At 44.3% G+C, this 25,642-nt stretch overlaps 1 protein-coding gene across 1 annotated transcript; it reads right to left on the bottom strand.

Annotated features, from left to right (window-relative positions):
- Nucleotides 1-138: 138 nt before the first annotated feature.
- Nucleotides 139-23,040, bottom strand: LOC306984961 (hydroperoxide isomerase ALOXE3-like). Its single transcript, XM_079586774.1, has 15 exons — nucleotides 22,801-23,040; nucleotides 21,641-21,791; nucleotides 20,205-20,409; nucleotides 18,042-18,123; nucleotides 17,798-17,920; nucleotides 16,659-16,762; nucleotides 16,391-16,560; nucleotides 16,135-16,278; nucleotides 15,525-15,728; nucleotides 14,557-14,643; nucleotides 11,296-11,465; nucleotides 10,797-10,918; nucleotides 4,193-4,293; nucleotides 701-871; nucleotides 139-389 (listed from the first exon to the last, which is right to left on the bottom strand). The coding sequence occupies exons 2-15, from the start codon at nucleotides 21,782-21,784 to the stop codon at nucleotides 210-212; spliced, it is 2,007 nt and encodes a 668-aa protein (XP_079442900.1). The 5' UTR covers nucleotides 21,785-21,791; nucleotides 22,801-23,040; the 3' UTR covers nucleotides 139-209.
- Nucleotides 23,041-25,642: the final 2,602 nt, after the last annotated feature.

Here is a 25,642-nt window from a genome sequence, read left to right on the forward strand (position 1 = left end):
TGGCACCACACCTGTAATAACATTTCTCAGAACCCAAAAGTTTAAAAAAAATGCACCACACATTAAGCAGTGCCTTTCACATTATTTATCTTATTTCCCCTGAAAGGCAACATCCATGACTCACTTTGATTTATTTTTGCTTTGGTCTTTGTTTATTGACAAAGCTTTTTAAAAAGACATGTTTTAAGAAGGACTACTGTATCATCCTTTCAAATGGCCACACTGTTGTCCACATTTTTGGGGCTCAGATAGGTGTAGGGAAGCTCCAACTTCTTGTTCCGCTCCTCGATGAGATCGGACAACTCCCTCAGATCCTTTTGAAAATCTTCAATGAGCTTGCAAGGGACCTCTTCATCATACAGATTTTCTGGGAAATGTCCCAGAGGATACTACGGACAGGGTATCAAGATTGTAATTTTAAATTAAAATGTTGACAAGAAACATGTTCATAACAATGTTTAACACACTATGTATGACAGCACACTAATAGTCAGGCCACTGCAACACTATGCTTACAGTTTGCTAAATCTCTTTTGTAATGTAACAGTCAGGTAATGCAAACTAGAGGAATAAAAGAAGTGTAAGTAAGCCATTGTCATCCAGAGTAATATGATGCCATAAGCAAGAACACCATTCAATTTTTCACAGCAAAATTTAATTGCAGTCTTTTAACATGTGCCCTGATGGTGTAAAAACTTACATGGTCTGCACAGTCCTTGCTCAGGAGTCTCAGGACAGCCATCCCATTCACCGTCGTGCTCACATCCGGTAGGGTCTCCAGGATCATGTTCTCAGTGGTCTGGCCTTTCTCCTTGGGAGGGGGCTTTCTGAGGGCAGTGGGGTAGTTAGGCATCCAGCCCCCGAAGTCAAACTGGGGGGGAAAGAATTGGTGAAAAATGTGAGATATAAGCCAAATATTCATAAAGAATAACAACAGCACAAAGCATCTTGAGGTAATGTTAATAACAGAAAACAGTTTAAAGCTGTTGTGGCAAAAAACAATTACTAAACTCAGCATTCCCAGGCAAAGAGACGTCAAGATCCAAATTGTATTTAAAAAGAAAAGTAATTTATTCATGCAAGAAAATGGTTCCCTGACTCCAGCCCTGCAGCCAGGCTGCCAGGCCAGAGTCAGAGACAGACAGACACTGCCCTCCTGCCCTCCTTCCCTGCTACTTTATAATGCAAGGGAATCTATCAACCCCCACCGTTTACACAAGAAGGAACATCTTCCCCCAGCATGGAAACTTAAGATACAGATCATTCTCGGGCTCACACCTCCCTCCAGCTGAACCAACGTTACATCAGGAAACTCAGAATACAGACAGAGAACATACAGCATTAATCTGTTAAATCATTAGGAAAGATTAAAAATGCCATTACAAAAGCAGAGTCTGCAAATATGGGTTCGTGAAAGGTTGTTGACATTTGAGCTCAATAGCCAATCAAACCCTCCCCTTCATGCTGATGAAGCTGGATTCGCTGGGATTGTTTATGGCTCGGTCCAAACCACTATGTTTGTTTCCCATTCATAGAGCCAGGACAACAGAGGGTTTTTGAGCTCACACACTGAATGTCACTGTAGGTTGCAGTGGAGATGACACAAGATTAAGTGCAGCAGTCTTTTGGCACTATTTTAACAATCTAAGCGCATGGTCTAAAGCGCAGGGCGCAAGTTCACTTAGGACGTTTCCAAATCCATTTTTGCTAGTTTAACGACGGGAAAAATGGTCTTGCACCCAGCGCAATTGACTTCCACAGACGCACGTCGGTAAATTAGGGAATGAACTTGCGCTTGCGGGGGCGGTTCAGCGAAAAGAGGAGGCATGTTCCGGCACAAAAGTTTCCTGGTGATATTTTCCAGTTTTAGAAAGCAATTCCGCCACTGACCAGGAGAAATACAGTCTAAAGACAGTGGCACGTGCTTATTTGTGTGTGTGTTTCTCCATCATCCCCAATGTCACTTCTCTGTGTTTTACGGCCCTGACGAGAACGTCGGTCTCCTCGGCTGTGAATCGCTCCTGGCGCGCGCTAGCAAATCCGCCGTTATAATAGCAATCCGCCATGGAACAAGCGTGCCTGCTCTTCACCCTTTAGGCGCCAGAGGTTTTTTCCTAAAACGTTTGATTTTGACATCTTAATTTCAAAAGGCTATATCTTAAAAGTGATAAAAGATAGAGACTTTCTGTAAATTAGAGAAATATTAAGGATGACCCAAAGTTTATTTAGGGATTACATTTTCCCATCTAATTTGCATATTATGACGTCATATGGTGGTGGCCATCGTGGATTATAGAATTTTCATGAAATGTCACAAGTTTAAATAATAAAATGCAGCACTTCTTTCCCCCCATACCTTCTGTATGCTATATTGCACAATACTGAATGCTCAGGTAAATAGTTAGTAGTAAACAAACTGTGTAAATCATTACTAATAAATGGTAGAAACAAACCGAATGGATGTAGTGGTTGGCCTTTTGCTGTAGAGATTTTCCATTTACATAGAGTAGGCACTCTGATTTTATATATTACATATATATATTATTCATATGACACAGAAACATAAGTAGACAAGACCTGTTTAGTTGCTCCGTGTCACACCGCCTCTGCTCCTGCTACGAGCAGCGCGGGCGCGGCCAGATCTGCCTCGCGCGCGCTGAGTGCGCACAGCTCGGACTACTGTCATTGTCATTGCGACTCCCCACCCTGCCTCCACGTTGCCCCATAACTGTCCTATGAATACTTTGATCTCGTCTAACATACCCAGTAGCTTTAGACAAAGTCTTCACCACAATAATGTCGCCGCGATTGCGGAGAGGCACACGGTCAGAAGACAAACTACATGACTAGCGCGGTAAAAAAAAATCTCCCGCCTCGTTCCCCACAACAATAACACACCTGCTAACTTTGGGATGAACACTCCGACCCCGGGAAACATTGTTCCCACCACTGACATTGGGCAAAGGATTCACCGTTTGTGCTTGGTGTAACATACGGGCTATACTTTCACTTTCATAATCACCGTCAACTTCTGAAGGCAGATATTTCCCTTCAGAACCAGGGTCCGCGAATAGAAGACCCAACACGTCATTGTGGGTAAGCTTTATTGATGCAATTAGATAATAATAATAATAATAATCTAATGCAAAAACTCGCTGACGTTGACAATATTGCTCTGATAAAATGGCTCACTCGCACACTAACTCCGCTTTTGTTCGCGCTGATTCAATGCGCTCTAGCTCGAAGATTTTGTATAAAAGCATGACTTTTTTTGAGTTGGGGATGAAGTATAACATGTCTGCCAACTAGTGGATGGGAGGTCGAAGGAAATTTGACACCCTATTTGACAAAATCGGCCGTTTTATTCAGTGCCGCATCTTGTCGAGTAAACTCAACCGTGGCGCCTAGAGGGTTAAAGGGAATGTGAGAGGACGCTCTGATTGGTTTATTTCATGTTACGCCCAAACCACACCTATGAATAATGAAGCTACTTCAGACCAACCCCTTTTAGATTTGCGCTGGGCGCAAGAGTCGTTTATCCCGCCGGTATAATAGCAACAGCGCCCGAGACCCGCCCACAAAATTACTTGCGCTTTGACACTTGCGTTTCAGATCGTTAGGGTTAGGGTTCCCCCTTGTTAGGGTTAGGTTAGGGTTAGGGTTCCCCCTTGTTTAATGGGGGGAAAAAATCTAGATTAAGTGAGTTTTTGCTTGAAAAAAGCTAAATTATCTGCCAATGGGGTAAGAAAAATAATCATGTTTCTGTTTGAATTAAGATATTTTTTTCTTACCCCATTGGCAGATAATTTAGATTTTTTTAAATCAACAACTTGTGTTTTTTCAGGAACGGGAACCGCAACGGTCATTAATTGGCTGTCGGTGAACATGTCGAACTAACGATCAAAGACTTCAGATTTTAGCCAAAGATCAGAGGAATCGTTTAGGATTTGCTAGATTTGTCTCAAATCGTGGCCAAAATCGCACAGTGTGCACTCGGCTTAACACAAAGACGGCAAAACACTAGAACAGAACTAAACACATGAATCAAAACACATAAACACGTGACAATGAACGTACAGCTAGAGGAAAGTGTGGATTACTTTGCTGGATTTGAGAAAAAGAGTATGAGATTAGGATCACGGAGTGATGATGGCTCTGTGTGATTGGATTTAATTGACTTGTACCAACTGACCTGTCCACTGTTTACAGCGGCATGTTGGGCTGATGCAGTGAAGATCACCATGGTGACAAACTTGATAAGCTCTTTCAATGTCTGAAAAGATGATGGTATTCCTGGGAAGAAGAATGAAAGGCTGTTTCTGTGCAGAACTCAGTTTGGGATGTTTACACACACACACACACACACACACACACACTAATTTTGACTGTTGACCTGGTTCAATTATTTTCCATGAAACAGTGAATTACAGTGGGGTTTACAAAAGAGGTTGTAACTCAAAGCAAATATGTCTATCTTATGCTGTGCAAATACTGAGCTAAGCACACAAAAAAAGGAAACCTTTGTTAGATAAAATTTTCTGATATGACAAAATTTGGTTGCAAATGCATACTCATTAGTCTAGACACATTTTTTATACAAGCAGAAATAACACAGGCAGCATCTTCAACTGCAACAGCCCTGATCACGGACTGATATGGACTGACAACGGACTGACAACGGACTGAAAACGGACTGAAAACGGACTGATCACGGACTGATCACGGACTGATCACGGACTGATCACGGACTGATCACGGACTGATCACGGAATGATCACGGACTGATCACGGACTGATCACGGACTGATCACGGACTGACAACGGACTGACAACGGACTGACTACGGACTGATCACGGACTGACAACGGACTGATCACGGACTGATCACGGACTGATCACGGACTGATCACGGACTGATCACGGACTGATAACGGACTGATCACGGACTGACAACGGACTGATCACGGACTGATCACGGACTGATCACGGACTGATCACGGACTGATCACGGACTGATCACGGACTGATCACGGACTGATAACGGACTGATAACGGACTGATCACGGACTGACAACGGACTGATCACGGACTGATAACGGACTGATCACGGACTGACAACGGACTGACCACGGAATGATCAGGGACTGATCACGGACTGATCAGGGACTGATCAGGGACTGATCACGGACTGATCACGGACTGATCACTGATCACGGACTGATAACGGACTGATAACGGACTGATAACGGACTGATCACGGACTGATCACGGACTGATCACGGACTGATCACGGACTGACAACGGACTGATCACGGACTGATAACGGACTGATCATGGACTTTCAACGGACTGACAACGGACTGACAACGGACTGATCACGGACTGACCACGGACTGATCACGGACTGACAACGGACTGATCACGGACTGATCACGGACTGATAACGGACTGATCACGGACTGATCACGGACTGATCACGGACTGATCACGGACTGATAACGGACTGATCACGGACTGACAACGGACTGATCACGGACTGATCACGGACTGATCACGGACTGATAACGGACTGATAACGGACTGATCACGGACTGACAACGGACTGATCACGGACTGATAACGGACTGATCATGGACTGACAACGGACTGACCATGGACTGATCACGGACTGATCACGGACTGATAACCGACTGATAACCGTCTGATCACCGATCACGGACTGATAACGGACTGATCACGGACTGATCACGGACTGATCACGGACTGACAACGGACTGATCACGGACTGATAACGGACTGATCACGGACTGATAACGGACTGATCATGGACTAACAACGGACTGACAACGGACTGACAACGGACTGATCACGGACTGACCACGGACTGATCACGGACTGATAACCGACTGATAACCGACTGATCACGGACTGATAACTGCCTGATAACCGTCTGATCACCGACTGATCAGGGACTGATCACCGACTGATCAGGGACTGATCACGGACTGATCACGGACTGATCACGGACTGATCACTGATCACGGACTGATCACTGATCACGGACTGATCACTGATCACGGACTGATCACGGACTGACAACGGACTGATCACGGACTGACAACGGACTGATCACGGACTGAAAACGGACTGATCACGGACTGACAACGGACTGATCACGGACTGATAACGGACTGATCACGGACTGATAACGGACTGATCACGGACTGATAACGGACTGATCACGGACTGATCACGGACTAACAACGGACTGACAACGGACTGATCACCGACTGATAACCGACTGATCACGGACTGATCACGGACTGATCACGGACTGATCACCGACTGATAACCAACTGATCACGGACTGATCACGGACTGATAACCGACTGATAACGGACTGATCACGGACTGATCACGGACTGACAACGGACTGACAACGGACTGACAACGGACTGATCACGGACTGAAAACGGACTGATCACGGACTGACAACGTACTGACAACGGACTGATCACGGACTGATCACGGACTGATAACCGACTGATAACCGTCTGATCACGGACTGATCAGGGACTGATCACGGACTGATCACGGACTGATCACTGATCACGGACTGATCACGGACTGACATCGGACTGATCACTGATCACGGACTGATCACGGACTGATCACGGACTGAAAACGGACTGATCACGGACTGACAACGGACTGATCACGGACTGACAACGGACTGATCACGGACTGATCACGGACTGATCACGGACTGATCACGGACTGATCACGGACTGATCACGGACTGATCAAGGACTGATAACGGACTGATCACGGACTGATCACGGACTGATCACGGACTGATCACGGACTGATCACGGACTAACAACGGACTGACAACGGACTGATCACCGACTGATAACCGACTGATCACCGACTGATCACCGACTGATCACCGACTGATCACGGACTGATCACGGACTGATCACGGACTGATCACGGACTGATCACGGACTGACAACGGACTGATCACGGACTGAAAACGGACTGATCACGGACTGACAACGGACCGACAACGGACTGATCACGGACGGATCACGGACTGATAACGGACTGACAACGGACTGATCACGGACTGACAACGGACTGATCAAGGACTGACAACGGACTGACAACGGACTGATCACGGACTGACCACGGACTGATCACGGACTGATCACGGACTGATAACCGACTGATAACCGACTGATAACCGTCTGATCACCGACTGATCAGGGACTGATCACGGACTGATCACTGATCACGGACTGATCACTGATCAAGGACTGATCACTGATCACGGACTGATCACTGATCACGGACTGATCACGGACTGATCACGGACTGATCACGGACTGATCACGGACTGATCACGGACTGACAACAGACTGATCACGGACTGATCACGGACTGATCACGGACTGACAACGGACTGATCACGGACTGATAACGGACTGATCACTGATCACGGACTGATCACGGACTGATCACTGATCACGGACTGATCACGGACTGATCACGGACTGACAACGGACTGATTACGGACTGATAACGGACTGATCACGGACTGATCACGGACTGACAACGGACTGACAACGGACTGACAACGGACTGATAACGGACTGATCACGGACTCACAACGGACTGATCACGGACTGACAACGGACTGATCACGGACTGATCACGGACTGATAACGGACTGATCACGGACTGATCACGGACTGATAACGGACTGATCACGGACTGATAACGGACTGATCACGGACTGATCACGGACTGATCACGGACTGACAACGGACTGATCACGGACTGATCACGGACTGATAACGGACTGATCACGGACTGATCACGGACTGATAACGGACTGATCACGGACTGATAACGGACTGATCATGGACTGACAACGGACTGATCACCGACTGATAACCGACTGATCACGGACTGACAACGGACTGATCACGGACTGATCACGGACTGATCACGGACTGATCACGGACTGATCACGGACTGATAACGGACTGATCACGGACTGACAACGGACTGATCACGGACTGATCACGGACTGATCACGGACTGATCACGGACTGATAACGGACTGATAACGGACTGATCACGGACTGACAACGGACTGATAACGGACTGATAACGGACTGATCACGGACTGACAACGGACTGACAACGGACTGATCACGGACTGATCACGGACTGATAACCGACTGATAACCGTCTGATCACCGACTGATCAGGGACTGATCACGGACTGATCACGGACTGATCACTGATCACGGACTGATCATGGACTGACAACGGACTGATCACTGATCACGGACTGATCACGGACTGATCACGGACTGAAAACGGACTGATCACGGACTGACAACGGACTGATCACGGACTGACAACGGACTGATCACGGACTGATCACGGACTGATCACGGACTGATCATGGACTGATAACGGACTGATCACGGACTGATCACGGACTGATCATGGACTAACAACGGACTGACAACGGACTGATCACCGACTGATAACCGACTGATCACAGACTGATCACAGACTGATCACCGACTGATCACGGACTGATCACGGACTGATCACGGACTGATAACGGACTGATCACGGACTGATCACGGACTGACAACGGACTGACAACGGACTGATCACGGACTGAAAACGGACTGATCACGGACTGACAACGGACCGACAACGGACTGATCACGGACTGATCACGGACTGATAACGGACTGACAACGGACTGATCACGGACTGACAACGGACTGATCAAGGACTGACAACGGACTGACAACGGACTGATCACGGACTGACCACGGACTGATCACGGACTGATCACGGACTGATCACGGACTGATCACGGACTGATAACCGACTGATAACCGACTGATAACCGTCTGATCACCGACTGATCAGGGACTGATCACGGACTGATCACTGATCACGGACTGATCACTGATCACGGACTGATCACTGATCACGGACTGATCACTGATCACGGACTGATCACTGATCACGGACTGATCACGGACTGATCACTGATCACGGACTGATCACGGACTGACAACGGACTGATCACGGACTGATCACGGACTGATCACGGACTGACAACGGACTGATCACGGACTGATAACGGACTGATAACGGACTGATAACGGACTGATCACGGACTGATCACTGATCACTGATCACGGACTGATCACTGATCACGGACTGATCACGGACTGACAACGGACTGATTACGGACTGATAACGGACTGATCACGGACTGATCACGGACTGACAACGGACTGATAACGGACTGATCACGGACTGACAACGGACTGATCACGGACTGATCACGGACTGATCACGGACTGATCACGGACTGATCACGGACTGATAACCGACTGATCACGGACTGATCACGGACTGACAACGGACTGACAACGGACTGATCACGGACTGACCACGGACTGACCACGGACTGATCACGGACTGATCACGGACTGATAACCGACTGATAACCGACTGATAACTGACTGATAACCGTCTGATCACCGACTGATCAGGGACTGATCACGGACTGATCACTGATCACGGACTGATCACGGACTGATCACTGATCACGGACTGATCACGGACTGACAACGGACTGACAACGGACTGATCACGGACTGACAACGGACTGATCACGGACTGATAACGGACTGATCACGGACTGATCACGGACTGATCACGGACTGAAAAAGGACTGATAACGGACTGATCACGGACTGATAACGGACTGATCACGGACTGATCACGGACTGACAACGGACTGATAACGGACTGATCACGGACTGACAACGGACTGATCACGGACTGATCACGGACTGATCACGGACTGATCACGGACTGATCACGGACTGATAACCGACTGATACGGACTGATCATGGACTGACAACGGACTGACAACGGACTGATCACGGACTGACCACGGACTGACCACGGACTGATCACGGACTGATCACGGACTGATAACCGACTGATAACCGACTGATAACTGACTGATAACCGTCTGATCACCGACTGATCAGGGACTGATCACGGACTGATCACTGATCACGGACTGATCACGGACTGATCACTGATCACGGACTGATCACGGACTGACAACGGACTGACAACGGACTGATCACGGACTGACAACGGACTGATCACGGACTGATAACGGACTGATCACGGACTGATCACGGACTGATCACGGACTGAAAAAGGACTGATAACGGACTGATCACGGACTGATAACGGACTGATCACGGACTGATCACGGACTGATCACGGACTGATCACGGACTGATAACGTACTGATAACGGACTGATCACGGACTGAAAAAGGACTGATCACGGACTGATCACGGACTGATAACGGACTGATAACGGACTGATCACGGACTGATCACGGACTGATAACGGACTGATCACGGACTGATCACGGACTGATCACGGACTGATCACGGACTGATCACGGACTGATAACGGACTGATCACGGACTGATCACGGACTGATAACGGACTGATCACGGACTGATAACGGACTGATCACGGATTGATCACGGACTGATCACGGACTGATCACGGACTGATAACGGACTGATAACAGACTGATCACGGACTGATCACGGACTGATCACGGACTTATCACGGACTGATAACGGACTGATCACGGACTGATCACGGACTGATCACGGACTGATCACGGACTGATCACGGACTGATAACGGACCTGATGAATCGCTTCCCAGGAAGCCATTGGTGAATATCTCACTGATCCAACGCTGCAGCTCTGTGTCTTTCTGCACGTGTGCATCATGTTGATAGTAGAGTGACAAGTGACCCGCAACAAACCTGTAAGCAACCTCACAGTCAGATGTTTTCCAAATTTACATATTTACAGCTTTACTTTTTTTGCTTTGCATTTATTTCTTAAGCAGGAATTTATTCAAAGAGATTTACAACATAGTACATGTACAGCATGTGGTCACTAACTAATGCACCCATGAACCTGTTTACTTTACACTGTATTTGTTGAAATATGAATCAGAAAGTGCACCAGGATGTATTAGTTCAGCCCACAGAGAGAGAGAGAGAGAGAGAGAGAGAGAGAGAGAGAGAGAGAGAGAGAGAGAGAGAGAGAGAGAGAGAGAGAGAGAGAGAGAGAGAGAGAGAGAGAGAGAGAATGCCTATCAATACAACACTAGACTAAACTCCACTGGCAGTCATACTTGTTGATGATATCCCACAGTTTCATCCCATCATCTCTGTAGTAGTAGTGAGGCACAGTCTCCAGGCCTCGCTCAGAGATGTTATCGGGAAGACAGAGGGCGCTGTAGGTCAGGGAGGCAGTAGCACGCTTCAGCAACTTTTCCAATGACTTTCCACCTATTCCTGCATACTAAGAGTGGTATCATTAACGGTGAGAAGACATTACATAAAGGTAGGTTACAGGTTCTGTCACAACAAATTTCAATAAAAAACAATACATTTAGTAAAACAGTAGATTGTTCAAAAAGTCAGTCATCATAGAAAACATTAACTCTTTAAACATTAACATTAACTCTGCGGGTTTTAAGTTGCCAGCCACAAGCAGAATACATTCAGATGTCGTTTCCTTCATATTTAAAACCTAAAAAAAGAAATTAAAATTATAAATAAATGTAAAATATATCAAATTTAGGCACTGATATTTGCTTTTGAGTGGTACACAGAGTAACATTTCCCAGGATGAACGGGGACACCACAACTTTTGCAATCCATAGTCTGAATACACTGATCTGCACACAGGTTGGTCTGATCATCAACGTTCTGAATCAGTGCATCAGAAATGAACAACTCAGTAAAGTCTACAGGAGCAGCAGCATCACCGACAGGCCCAGGATTCTCAGTGAAGGGAATGTTTTTGGGCTGCCGGTTAGTTTCATGCGACTCCGGATCATCAGGTTCATCATCAGGTTCAGCATCTTCAGCATCTTCAGCATCTTCCGCATCTTCCGCATCTTCAGCATCTTCAGCATCTTCCGCATCTTCCGCATCTTCAGCATCTTCAGCATCTTCAGCATCTTCAGCATCTTCCGCATCTTCAGCATCTTCCGCATCTTCAGCATCTTCCGCATCTTCCGCATCTTCCGCATCTTCAGCATCTTCCGCATCTTCAGCATCTTCAGCATCTTCCGCATCTTCAGCATCTTCCGCATCTTCAGCATCTTCCGCATCTTCAGCATCTTCAGCATCTTCCGCATCTTCAGCATCTTCCGCATCTTCAGCATCTTCCGCATCTTCCGCATCTTCAGCATCTTCCGCATCTTCCGCATCTTCAGCATCTTCCGCATCTTCCGCATCTTCCGCATCTTCAGCATCTTCAGCATCTTCCGCATCTTCAGCATCTTCCGCATCTTCAGCATCTTCCGCATCTTCCGCATCTTCAGCATCTTCAGCATCTTCCGCATCTTCCGCATCTTCCGCATCTTCAGCATCTTCAGCATCTTCCGCAACTTCCGCATCTTCCGCATCTTCAGCATCTTCCGCATCTTCCGCATCTTCAGCATCTTCCGCATCTTCAGCATCTTCCGCATCTTCAGCATCTTCCGCATCTTCCGCATCTTCCGCATCTTCAGCATCTTCCGCATCTTCAGCATCTTCAGCATCTTCAGCATCTTCCGCATCTTCCGCATCTTCAGCATCTTCAGCATCTTCCGCATCTTCCGCATCTTCAGCATCTTCAGCATCTTCCGCATCTTCAGCATCTTCAGCATCTTCCGCATCTTCCGCATCTTCAGCATCTTCAGCATCTTCAGCATCTTCAGCATCTTCCGCATCTTCAGCATCTTCCGCATCTTCAGCATCTTCCGCATCTTCCGCATCTTCAGCATCTTCCGCATCTTCAGCATCTTCAGCATCTTCCGCATCTTCAGCATCTTCCGCATCTTCCGCATCTTCAGCATCTTCCGCATCTTCCGCATCTTCAGCATCTTCAGCATCTTCCGCATCTTCAGCATCTTCAGCATCTTCCGCATCTTCAGCATCTTCCGCATCTTCCGCATCTTCAGCATCTTCCGCATCTTCAGCATCTTCAGCATCTTCCGCATCTTCCGCATCTTCAGCATCTTCCGCATCTTCAGCATCTTCAGCATCTTCCGCATCTTCCGCATCTTCAGCATCTTCCGCATCTTCCGCATCTTCAGCATCTTCAGCATCTTCCGCATCTTCCGCATCTTCAGCATCTTCAGCATCTTCAGCATCTTCAGCATCTTCCGCATCTTCAGCATCTTCCGTATCTTCAGCATCTTCCGCATCTTCCGCATCTTCCGCATCTTCAGCATCTTCCGCATCTTCAGCATCTTCAGCATCTTCCGCATCTTCAGCATCTTCAGCATCTTCCGCATCTTCAGCATCTTCCGCATCTTCAGCATCTTCCGCATCTTCAGCATCTTCCGCATCTTCCGCATCTTCAGCATCTTCAGCATCTTCAGCATCTTCAGCATCTTCAGCATCTTCAGCATCTTCAGCATCCTCCGCATCTTCAGCATCTTCAGCTCGATGGGTCACAGCGGCCCTCGTCTGGTCACCAGCAGAGCCATGTTGATGTATGTGACGCATCCGGCCTCTGCCTCACTGTGTTCTACCTGTAAATAATTATATGGATAATTGGAATTACTTTCAATAAACAGACATAGATACACACACATATAAATATATATTACAATGTGGTAAATGTGCACAAAGAGACAAACAATTTGGTCATTACACGCTCATACTTAGGCACACAGCCACACACAAATGCATGCACACTCACACACAAATATGGTAGTGTTTATATATATATATTATCCAACATTGGATGTGCATAAAGATTTATTTTCTTTCTCAGATATTTTCTTATCTTGTCCTACCTCTACACGTTCTGGCACCTGGGGACGTCGAATGAGATCTTGGCCTTGAATGCGGACTCACTGTCCGAAGAATCACAGTCTGAATTGTTACTGTCCACTCTTTGACACACAGGTTGTCTTCGTCCAGATCGACGGTGAACGATCTTTCTGTGGCACGTCCATGACTAGAGCTTACTGTGAAAACATGTGCATCTCTCTCGCTGACTACTTGGTCCCGATCAGATTCAGAATGATCAAATAATGAGTGATCGGACTCCGAGTCCATCAACACCTGAATTTGTCAATCTGATATTTTGACCTACATTCTTGCAACTCCACTCCTTCACGTTTGAGCCGATCGCAGTCTGTTTCTTGATTCTTCAAAACATGCGCACGCGTCTTACTTACCGTATACCCCCTAAAACTCGGATACCCGGAAAATTCCGATTTTCACTGGGAAAGAGTTAAAGAGCCGTTATGTTTTTGTTTTGTTTTTACCAATCTTACAAGATATGTTTGCAGGTACATAGGATAGTGAACTGAATTCAACAAAAAGTGTATTGGATTATAATTGAAGACTGAACCTTTAGTGCCTCTTTACCCGTGCCATATGCATACCATTGTAATGGCCCCATCCTTGGATATCAGAAGACTCCGGGCCATGATGTTGATCTGGAGCGTGTATCGGATATGGGGAAAGAGGAGCTACAGAAGCAAAAGTAAGTATGAGATTTGCATTCACTGCCTTCACATATTTTGAAGATAATAATGAATTTCTTGTCTGTGAGTGTGTGTTATTGCACCTGCGTGTGTGTGTCTGTACCTGCAAGCCTTCTTTTGTAGGTGACTCCAGTTATGTTTTACATGAATTACAGAATGATTGCATTTTTTGAGAGAATTGTTACAGGGAGGTAAATGGGCTTGAGTAAGACATTAGTGACCTCTCATGTACTTAATGTTCTGTGTAGTCTGTGTCCACAGGCTATAGATGAGTCAGTCCCGCTCTCCAAAAGGCTAATAATGAAGGGCAGGCTTTTTCACAAAGCAAGATCTCTGAGGTAAAATAATCAGGTGTGACCACAGACGACAGCTGAAAAACTCCCCTGCCGTCAAATATAGTGTAACACAGTTTGTTGTTATGGGGAACTGGCAAACATTTAAAGACTTCAATAATAAAATTCTAAATGAGAGTAAAGACAGCAGCCCCTCACGGACAACTGCTGTCACATAACAAAACACAACATAAATCCAGGCCTGTCCTCTCTCGTCCTTCACTGTCGTCGATCCTCCTTTTATGCTTCCACCCTTCCATGAGAGATACGAGACCGGTGCATCGCGCAGGTTTCGCTCAATATCAATCACGCCACCGGCCTCGCATCGTTCTCTCACAGCCCTCGACCTCGTCCTGCTCGCCACATATAGTGTAGAAGTAACATACATTATTTCTCTCTCTCTCTCTCTCTCTCTCTCTCTCTCTCTCTCTCTCTCTCTCTCTCTCTCTCTCTCTCTCTCTCATGCCCCTGTTGTTCTATGAGCCCTCACCGTTCACTCATGTAAAACCAACTCATGATCGCCAGATTCAATACCTTGTAGAGAGGGTGTGGAGAGGGAAGATTGCGCAACGTTGCCACGGTGAACACCTCTGCCAGCAGGTGAGTCCTCAGCAGGTGAAAGTTGACCTCGTGAACACCAAACTCTGTGCTTCGGACGAAGATCTTGGCCAGTGTCCAGTCGGCCTTTGAGTCCGTCGGGAGGAAGATGGGGTTGTCTTTGCTGGGTTTTTGCCTCAACTGTGCAGATTAAATTTGAACATCCGTGAAAATGGTACAAACGGTTTCTGAGGTAATCAGGGTATTATTTCTCTCTTTTAGGGAAATGAGAAATAATTTCCACGGCATCTGTCACAAGGTTTATTTAATGTTTAATCATTCAGACATTTTTGCCACTCATCAGTTGTACATTACATATCACCTTTTCTTTGTTTCTTTGTTATAATTCAGTTATTTACCTCATCTTTAAAAATCTATTAATCTGTCTTTAATGTAATAACCCCCTGGGATATCGCTTCTTGAGCCAATTCTAATCCTGCTACATACTCAAGGAGCGATATCCCATACAAGGTGATGTCTTGTGATGTCTTGTGTTCTCCTAACCCACCCTAACCCTAACCCTAACCCTAACCCGTTGGAGACGCACCTGAATGGCGATGGGCAGCATCATGCCATGAGGATTGCAGTACAGCAGGACCAGGGGAGCCGTGAGATACTGCTTCCTGCCACTGACCACATTTCCCACCAGCCCGTCCAACATCTTATAGTCAGACAGGAAGATGTTCCCTTTCTAGGTATGGCGGTAGATCACACCAAAACATGAAGAAACACAGGAAATTAGAAAAAAACAAAGCAAACCAGAATCAGTCATTCCAAATCGTTGCCAGGAGCAAGTAGTGTACCTTCATCTCCTGCTCCAAGCTGCTGCCTCTTAAGCTGTCTTTGACCATATCATCTGTGACGGGGAAATTCTCCAGCAGAGTTGAGCAGCGCTGGATCATCATGGGATTGAGGCCATTCAGAAACTGGTATCCAAAGAACTCGTCCTCATCCCAGTGCTCCTGAATGTATTCTGTAAAGCATGCTGTGTCAGAACATATGCTACAGTACAGATAGTACTTTATTTGCAATACAGTCATTTTGAACAGTTCCTTCATTTAAGATGAGTACCAATGGTTTTGTTTCTGTTTTCACAAAAGAGTACTTCCAGTTGCTTGATGCTTTCCCAGGATTTTCTGCAGTCAGCTAATCCCGTTAGCTTCAGAGCAGCTAACCTGCACACAAAGAATACACAGGTACACAGTGCAAACATTAAGAGTGTAACTAGCCTTGATATACTAGTTGTGGTCCATCCTAGCTTTAGTTGTCTTGTAGTTACTATTAAATATTACATTATTACTGTCTTCGAGAAGACAAAGCTATTTTGCGAATGCCATCCAGTTCCATGCAAAATACACGTAATATACATGGATCATGTTTTTAAATCACCAAAGTTTTTTTTAATTAAAGCATACTTAAAATTGAATTTAGCTTTAAATATTCAGCATTGCCACCAGTGCAATATATAATTAAAAACACACACAATATTTAGGCTAACCTACACACACAAAACATTGATACAGTCCATTGTCCTAACAATAATGGTGAAATGGTTAAGCTTGCTGTGGTGGGATCACTATTTATGAACTCTCTAAACGCGTCTCTCGAGTTACCATTACTTTGGGTAGCCTACTTTTAGCTGAGTATGCATGGCGAATCCTTGAACAATTATTGCAGTTCATTTTTGAATAAAGCATACTACAAAGTAATGAGACATTGCCTCTACGTTACCAATATAACTTATCTCTCCTGTGGTGCTTGGGTCCATGGAACCCTGATGCAACAGAAATGTGTAAATCGTAGGCGAGAAAAGGCAAACATGGTCAACAGTTAATCCGATGAAAAACAGATGCCGTGCAGTGTGCGAAACTACACCAACACTCAGACACATTTGCAAAAGTGATATATTTAAGCACAAGAATCTGTCTTTTCCCTCATGTGAAACTACACGGATGGGAACCTGCTGCTGCTACCAATAATTGTAATCTGGAAGCCTATATGGCAAAGATTAACCATGAATAGGCCTACTGTCCATATTGCTTGTAATTGAAATGAAAAAAGAGTTGACATCTGTTCAGTTGTTTCCCTAAATTCGTATGGTTATGTTGTTCTAAAAACCCAATATTGGATCCAGCAGACCCGTGAACACTGAACAGTGTGTAACAAAGAGATGAACACTACAAGAAGGTTAAAATGACTTGGTCACTTACTGCTTTCCTGCGGTGAAGTAAAACTCGGTTTCCTTTGTGAAAGAGAATCGGACTTCAGGCGGCAGAGTCAGGGCAGTGTCGCAATCGATAACTTGAGGCGTGCCCTTAGCATACACACGCCACCTGGGGGGAGAATGTTCATCTGTATTTCAATGGAAGGAATTTAATTTCACTGAATTAATTTTAATGTAACGCAGACACTTCTGCTGTCACACCGACTTGTATTAGTGTGCTCCCCACAAACCTAAATATCTTTTGTTGCTCCTTTAGCTGCCTCATCCTTTGACTTTGGGCTATTGGGTTAGTGTCCTGGAACACAAGTAAAGCTGGAATGCAAATGCAAACATTAATTCACAAATCTTTGCAACCGAAAACATTTTTGAAAATATTTTGTATATATTGTTTCTTGATCATAGGACAATGACTTGTCATCTCTTTTATGAAAAAAATATTTTTTATTATCCTAGACACTTTAATTTAATTACAAATGTGCTTTTTCAGTTCAAATCTAGACTAAAAACACATCTCTTCGGCCTAGCATACACATAACACATTATAGACTTATATAATTAGGCTGCATAGTTTAGAACAGCCGGGACCGGGAACACTTCCCGTAATCCTGATGTACTTGGTACATCATAAGAAGGATGGCGTCTACGCTAATATTAGTCTCTCTGTCTATCCCGAGGTTTACTGCTGTCCACCGGAACCAGGCCGTATCCAGATCTGATGAAGGACCAGCGCCAGGACACGACGACGACGCCGCTGACCTGAAGTGTCAACCAGTCTCTCCTCCTCTCCACTCCGACTTCAACCAACCGGAACTGGACAAATACTCTGATTCATTCTGAACTTCATACACTGTTCACTCATTGGCCAGAGGAGAACTGGCCCCCGACTGAGCCTGGGTTCTCCCAAGGTTTTTTCTCCATTCTGTCCCTGATGGAGTTTTGGTTCCTTGCCGCTGTTGCCTTGCCTTCTGGCTTGCTTAGTTGGGGACATTTAATATTCAACAATATTATAGATCTGCCTTAAAGGTGGACGATGATGAAATTATTTTTTGTATTATTTTCATGTTATCACTGTGAAGCTGCTTTGATACAATCTGTATTGTAAAAAGCGCTATATAAATAAAGATGACTTGACTTGACTTGACTTTATTTTAAAAAAGGCTAATGGTAGCATTAGCCTATAGCTAATGTAACGGAGGCCAGCTAGTAGTTGCTGTGTGAGTAAACCTCACTCCTCTGATCTCAATAGGTGCTCTAGCGACAGACGCTAGGGGCTGCAGTCTTTAGCCTCCTTGTTAGAACGCCTGACTCTCATGCCGGAGACCCGCACGGAGCGGGGTGAGTAGGACCCGGGTGTAGGGGTTACACTAAGTCACAGTCTTCTGAGATGCATAAAAACGATGTCTTTGTAAAAAAACATATGAATGACAACTACATACGCAATACATCTGCAAGCTATCACCCAATGAACATCACAACAATGACAGCCATGTAATATCAAGTCCTGACCCTGTGCAGGAGTTAGACTTTATTACAGCATCTTATCTCTCCATCATATGAAGAGTCAAATTTTTCCTTAAAGGAGAACTCCGGTCAATTTTAACATTGAGCTAATTTTTTAGTAAATTTGGAGTGCTGTCAATACAGAGAACAACGACAAAAATCAGTGTTGCCTACACCGTGTTATCCTCTTTTTAAAATGTGCACCCTGTTGACTTCAATAGCTAACCTGCTTTTAGCCTCTTAACATCCTTGATGTGTCATACAAGAGCCCAGCCATGTTGAGTGATTTCTTCAGAGTGAACGATGTTATATCAGCCAGCGCACATACCTGTATTTAACTCGACAATAGACTACTTTGGACTTCGACCGAAAACAGGAACTAAATACAGGTATGTGCGCTGGCTGATATAACATCATTTTATTCATATCTTTTACATCTCCTGAAGTCAGATTCACCGTGTTCACTCTGAAGAAATCACTCAACATGGCTGGGCACTTGTATGACACATCAAGGATGTTAAGAGGCTAAAAGCAGGTTTAAAATTAGACCCCATTGAAGTCAACAGGGTGCACATTTTAAAAAGAGGATAACACGGTGTAGGCAACACTGATTTTTGTCATTGTTCTCTGTATTGACAGCACTCCAAATTTACTAAAAATTGAGCTCAATGTTAAAATTGACCGGAGTTCTCCTTTAAAGGAATTCTTCTGCAATATGCAAAAGTGTGTGTGTGTGTGTGTGTGTGTGTGTGTGTGTGTGTGTGTGTGTGTGTGTGTGTGTGTGTGTGTGTGTGTGTGTGTGTGTGTGTACATATGCAGTATATTTGCAAGACATCACCACTGAACTTTCAAGTACACCAGTAAATGTGATTTTTGGCCATGACTTGAACTACCTTTAGCAGGTCTTAAAACGAGCCTCTCGTTACAGTCAAGCCAGCAGTAGCACGGAAACAAAATCTCGTCTCCTTCTCGAGTGTTGACCGTGATCTTATCGCAGAACCACCGGTTGTGAAGAAGACCCATAAACGGCTTGGAGTAGAGCTTGACAGCTATGAGCTCTCCCAGGGACGCTTTACAGTGTATCTTAAATTCTCGCTCCTGCAAAGACATATGTACAATGGCGTATTAGGGCCATTGTAGGTAAAAATAATAATAATAAGGGTTAGGCCTTATTAGGCCCACCCTAACCCTAACCCTAACCCTAACAGATATTATGTGATTATAAAGTCATAAATTTGCAAGGAAAAAAAACTCTGAAAAATAGTGTCAAGGAACTACATCACTTTATATTGCAAGGATGTAGCCTACGTCATCACACCACAGACGGCCCGTAAACAAAGATCCCACAGGCGCACGTTCAGGAGAACTAGTCTGGAACACTGAAACGTTCCTGGCCAGTAATATAACCACATGGCTTCACTTTGCTTCAACCTGACCCTGATCCACAGCCCGCATCACAAAGGCATCATCCAGTTGTATTGATAGATATAGAGCGTGCAGGGGCAACGCTCACTCTGAACCTATTTCTTGATGAGGCTGAGGCAAGCTGTGAACGGAAGAGACAGCCTATAGCCTGCCCAATTAATCTATTGACACTGCTTTGGATATTCATGATAATCCGCTATGAATTTAATGTAATAACTAGACTTTATTACTGGCCAAGCACGTTAGACAGCCATATGTTCCATAGTTGCACTTCCTCACTAATGTGTGCATGTGGGATACCCGTTTATGGTGGAGTTGTGTGATGAGGTACAGCCTTGCAAAGTGAAGCGATGTGGTTCCTTGTGTTTTTTCTCGGAAATTTGTGACTTTATAATATTCTAGTTTCAATTCCAAGTTTTTTCCCGGAATGTTACCACTATATGTAATATTAAGACTAGCGCAACTAGTATGAAGCATATGGCTGTCAAACGTGCCTGGCGAACAAAAGACTAGCTATTAGGCCTAAATTAAATTGATAGCGATTATCATGAACATTCAAGGCAAAACAGTGTTAATAGATTGATTGGGCTATAGGCTGTTTCTTCCTTTCACAGCTTGCCTCAGCCATCGAGAAAGTTGAGGCTATTCGACTGAGGACCGGGTTCAGTCTGTGTGCAAAGTGAAGTAATGTGGTTATTTTTTCTCAGAATTTTACCCCCCACCCCCCATCCAGCTCAAAGGTACATATGGGAAGATAATTTTAAGGTAAATAAAAATGCAATTTTTTTTAATCATTACTCCATACAACTTTTATACTCATTAAAGTATCTTCCATTAAATGTAGCTTTGACTGATAGTTTTTAGTCCAAAACTCCCAACTGTTGGTGTAATTGGGTGCACTTACCGATCCTCTCTGAAACCCCTGAATGGGATTTAGATGCTGTTCCTCGCTCTCATCATCAGCACCAAGCAGTTGGATGTAGATACGGCTAGTGGTGCCCGCCAGGAGCTTCTTTCCTGTGTATGCCGTTACTGTGTTGATCACCATGGCTATTCTGTTCACAAACATGATGAGACCACCAAAGAATATCACCAAGTCCACAGAGGTAAGTGAAAGTGAGAGCGGTTCTCGCTATGAAAATAACACAACTTCAGTGTTACATCACTTAGAAAAAGTATAATTTCATAGATATTGTCAATAATAGTTGTTCATATTAAAATATGTATAAACTTAATACATTACCAAAATGATTTATTTAGCAAAATATTTATATGTTATATGTTTATATTTATATTATACATTTTATGTAATATTTATTCAAAAAAAATTGTTGCTGCTCCAATTGAGCTAAATGTGCTCCCTTTAAGCTCATCCACATTGAAAGTCTATGTAAATACTTCATAAACAGACTTTGAATATTAAATTATGTTTTATAAACAAAGTTCGGGAGGAGCACGTTCAAATAATTGATCCAATTATCACATCATTCCAACCAGCTGTCAACAATCAGTAATCAACATTTCTATCCAATCAGCATGAGTGGAGACCTATATACATACTCATTTGACTCACCAACGTTCCTCGACAGTTTTTCAGCATCCCTCCACCACCCCGTCTCCTCACACTCGCCTGGTTACTTCCTAAACCAGCAATACGGGGGGAGTACTCTGGGTTCGGGCCGAATACCGAGCCCGGAGCCCTCTCTTCGGACAGCACGCCAAATATGCATACCATTTATTCCATCTGACTTATTTGTAAGTGTGAACTCGTGAACTGATAGTTATCACTAAGTTAATCTTTATAAAATGATTGATAACTTATTTTCACAGCCTAAGGTGACAAAATCTGAACTATAGTTTATGATAGACTTCGGAGCGCTTACACAGATACACACTTCTATCAGCAGATCGGTTTATCAGTGGATATATTAGGGATCCGCTGATAGACACCCGCTTTCAAACACTCCCGTGTGTATCTGTTGTTGTATTTATATTCCCCTTAAACGACTAAGATTTCCATCACACATCTCCATAACCTTAATATATCAAAAGATTTGATATTACCTTTAGGTTTTGAGCGCTGTCCGTTAGAAATTCCCAAGGTGAGTCTGCGCCAAAATCGGTCTGAATCCGGGTATTCTCGAGCCTCGATGGGATTGATTATCCTGGTTCAGATAATAGGTTTTAGAAGATAATCACTCTGAGACTTGTTATAGAGATGTTTACAAATCCCCACAATCGATGGAGAGTGCAGAATAAAAATCAACCATGAAACAAACATGAATAGTCTTCACCACGAGATTCACCACAAACTGGTGCTTCTCACAATTTATACTCTTCAGAAATCACAGGGTTTTCCCCTAAGCAATAGCATTTGCATAGTAAATAGCTCCCCTGTAGGTCATGGGCAAGATTCACAGGGAAAGCAAACACTGATAAGAATGTAAAAATGTGTACTTTGAAATGCAATGTAAGTCGCTTTGGATTTGTTTAAGTGTATACGAACCAAGGGGGCTATACAAAAATATCTTTGATTGTGTAAGCGTGAATGTGACCCCTGTAGGAGATTATTTTAATTTTGATGAACTTACAAACACACTTCCAGATACATACATACGCACATGAATTGATGACTTGATTGATCATCTAGGAAAGGCTGAATGGTTGACCACACTTGATTTATGTAAATGCTACTGGCAAGTCCCATTGTCTGGCAATGCAAAGGAGCTGACAGCAGTTTCTCCCCGGTTGCCAAAGAATCAGAAATATATTTCTCCATGACCTCCCTTTCTGGAACAGGAAGCAAATATGACTTGCCCTTAGGCGGAGACGTATCTGGCAGTAAATCTATTGCACAGTCATAGGGACGGAGGAAGAGAAGCAGCCCGGGACTTACTGAACCCTTCCTTCAAGTCGAGATTCTCCTGTGGCACGTTTGACAGGTTCACTGGTTCCTCCTGCAACACAGAACGAGATACAGACGAACAAGCAGACAAAAGACATGAGGCATAACAATGTTCACTCCACGCTGAGACCGAGTTCAGACCCCATCCTATTCTGGGTTCGTGCTTCACCAGCCACGGATGACCCAGAACGATGGGAGCTAAAGGTGACTCAGTGAGCAGGAAGGAAGCATTTTCAATATGATTCCCAGAAGTGATGAGGGTAAGTAGATTAGTGGAGTGTGTAATAACAGGTAGTTCTTGTCCGTTTAACACTAGAACTCCCAAGACAGTCATTTTGACCGTTTTTAAATTTTACAGTGTAATAACTTTGTTAAAATAAAATTAATGTGGCTGTAGGACTCTGACTTTTCCTAAATATGTGTATATTTTATTCTGACACTGTTATTTTATTAAAATCACAAAACACAAAACAGTTCTGACTATTTCTACCTAGAATGGCCATGGCGGTCATTTTGACCGCACGCATTATAGACAGGGACGTTTGAAGGAATTTGGAAATCATAAGTCCGCTACATTTCCCGCCATTGGTAATGAGTGTCCCCGTTGCATAGCATATTATATTGCTCAATATATTATATTGTACAAGAAGTGCACAAATGAGCAAGTTTCGCGGAGGGACTTCATCACGCGACTGGCGAGCGAACTCGCTCCGACCACATGAAATCAAAAGCCACACAACTGGTGGTGCGAGAGCCAGGACCCGGGCAGGAACAGACGCAGATGGAGAGAAGGTGGCAGTGCCAAGTAAGGAGGAACTGCAAACAAAAATAAAACCAAGGAGACATGTGCCTAATGTCACAAAGTGTGTGTGAGCTGCACACGAAAGGCGGTGTTTACCTGTGTGGACTGTGCGTAAGCGTCAGTGAATGATGCGAGGTGTTTGCGCCGTTCAAATGAGTCCACTTGAGGAAAACGTGTAAACCTGATTTTGTTTGTTAATTTTTTTTGTTCACTAAACTAATCGCTCTAAAGCAGTTCGTTTTCTTGTTTAGCTAATGTTCATGTTTTTTCTTAGCCTGTTTTTGTGTGTAGCTACTGTATTGTGCGGCATACGTGTCCATGAAAGTTTTTACAATGTATTCAAATAATATATAGTGTTTTTGTTATTGTATAAATGTTATAAGTTATTGTATCATAAGATTTGTTTTTATTGTACAAAGAAAATAAAAAAATATTTATCCATTAGACTGGAAAATACATTTTCACATTCATTTGAATTTGAATTAAAATTTTGTGTCCTGATCTTTATTATTACCTCTCGTAACATTGTAGATCCAATTATTTTTAGATTTTGTATTGATTATTGAACTTATTTACAAACAGGGCTGTACTAAACGGTATGAAGCTTTGACGTTTCCTAACATTTTTGCATGTCTATTCACGTGGTGAGTGCGGTGAAAAAAAATATGTTTGACGCAAAACTTTTCTCACAAAGAGGCAGCACCTGTCGGGGCAATCTTTCTCTTGTGCTTGTTTTAAGGGCGATGATATCATAACATGACGACAGGAATTAAAAGCTTCATTGGAAAACTTAAAGAGAGAAGGTTAAAATATGACATGACGAAAATGACGTTCAGTACAGCAATATGAACGTCAAAGTATGAACGGTCAGAATGACCGCTATGGTCGTTCTAGTAGTTATGGAATTCCGGTAGTTCTAGTGTTAAGGCGATGACCGAGATAACATGTTCCAAGGATTTGATGGGAACTTGAAGCTGTCGGGCCAAGGAGTGGTCCATCAGGTTTCCCTCAGCTCCAGAGTCAATAAGTGCCTGGCAGTCATGAGAACGGTCTGCCCATTGCAGTCTTACCGGGAGGAGAGTGGTAGAGGATTTAGCCATGGTTAGCCCACCTGACAGTAACCGCCATCCTACTATCAAGCTTGATCTTTTAACGGGCACGAAGCAAGGAAATGTCCGGCCTTGCCGCAGAAGAGGCAG

This window comes from Phoxinus phoxinus, assembly GCF_949152265.1.
Source record: "Phoxinus phoxinus genome assembly, chromosome: 17".
Classification (NCBI taxonomy): domain Eukaryota; kingdom Metazoa; phylum Chordata; class Actinopteri; order Cypriniformes; family Leuciscidae; genus Phoxinus; species Phoxinus phoxinus.

Excerpts from the sequence above, each read along its gene's own strand:
- LOC306984961 (XM_079586774.1), bottom strand. The coding sequence starts at position 21,784 with ATGGTGATCAACACAGTAACGGCATACACAGGAAAGAAGCTCCTGGCG. Across the intron at positions 16,561-16,658 it reads AAACAGAAACAAAACCATTG|AATACATTCAGGAGCACTGG; the intron begins GTACTCATCTTA and ends CATGCTTTACAG. Across the intron at positions 10,919-11,295 it reads CTGTGGGATATCATCAACAA|GTTTGTTGCGGGTCACTTGT; the intron begins GTATGACTGCCA and ends GGTTGCTTACAG.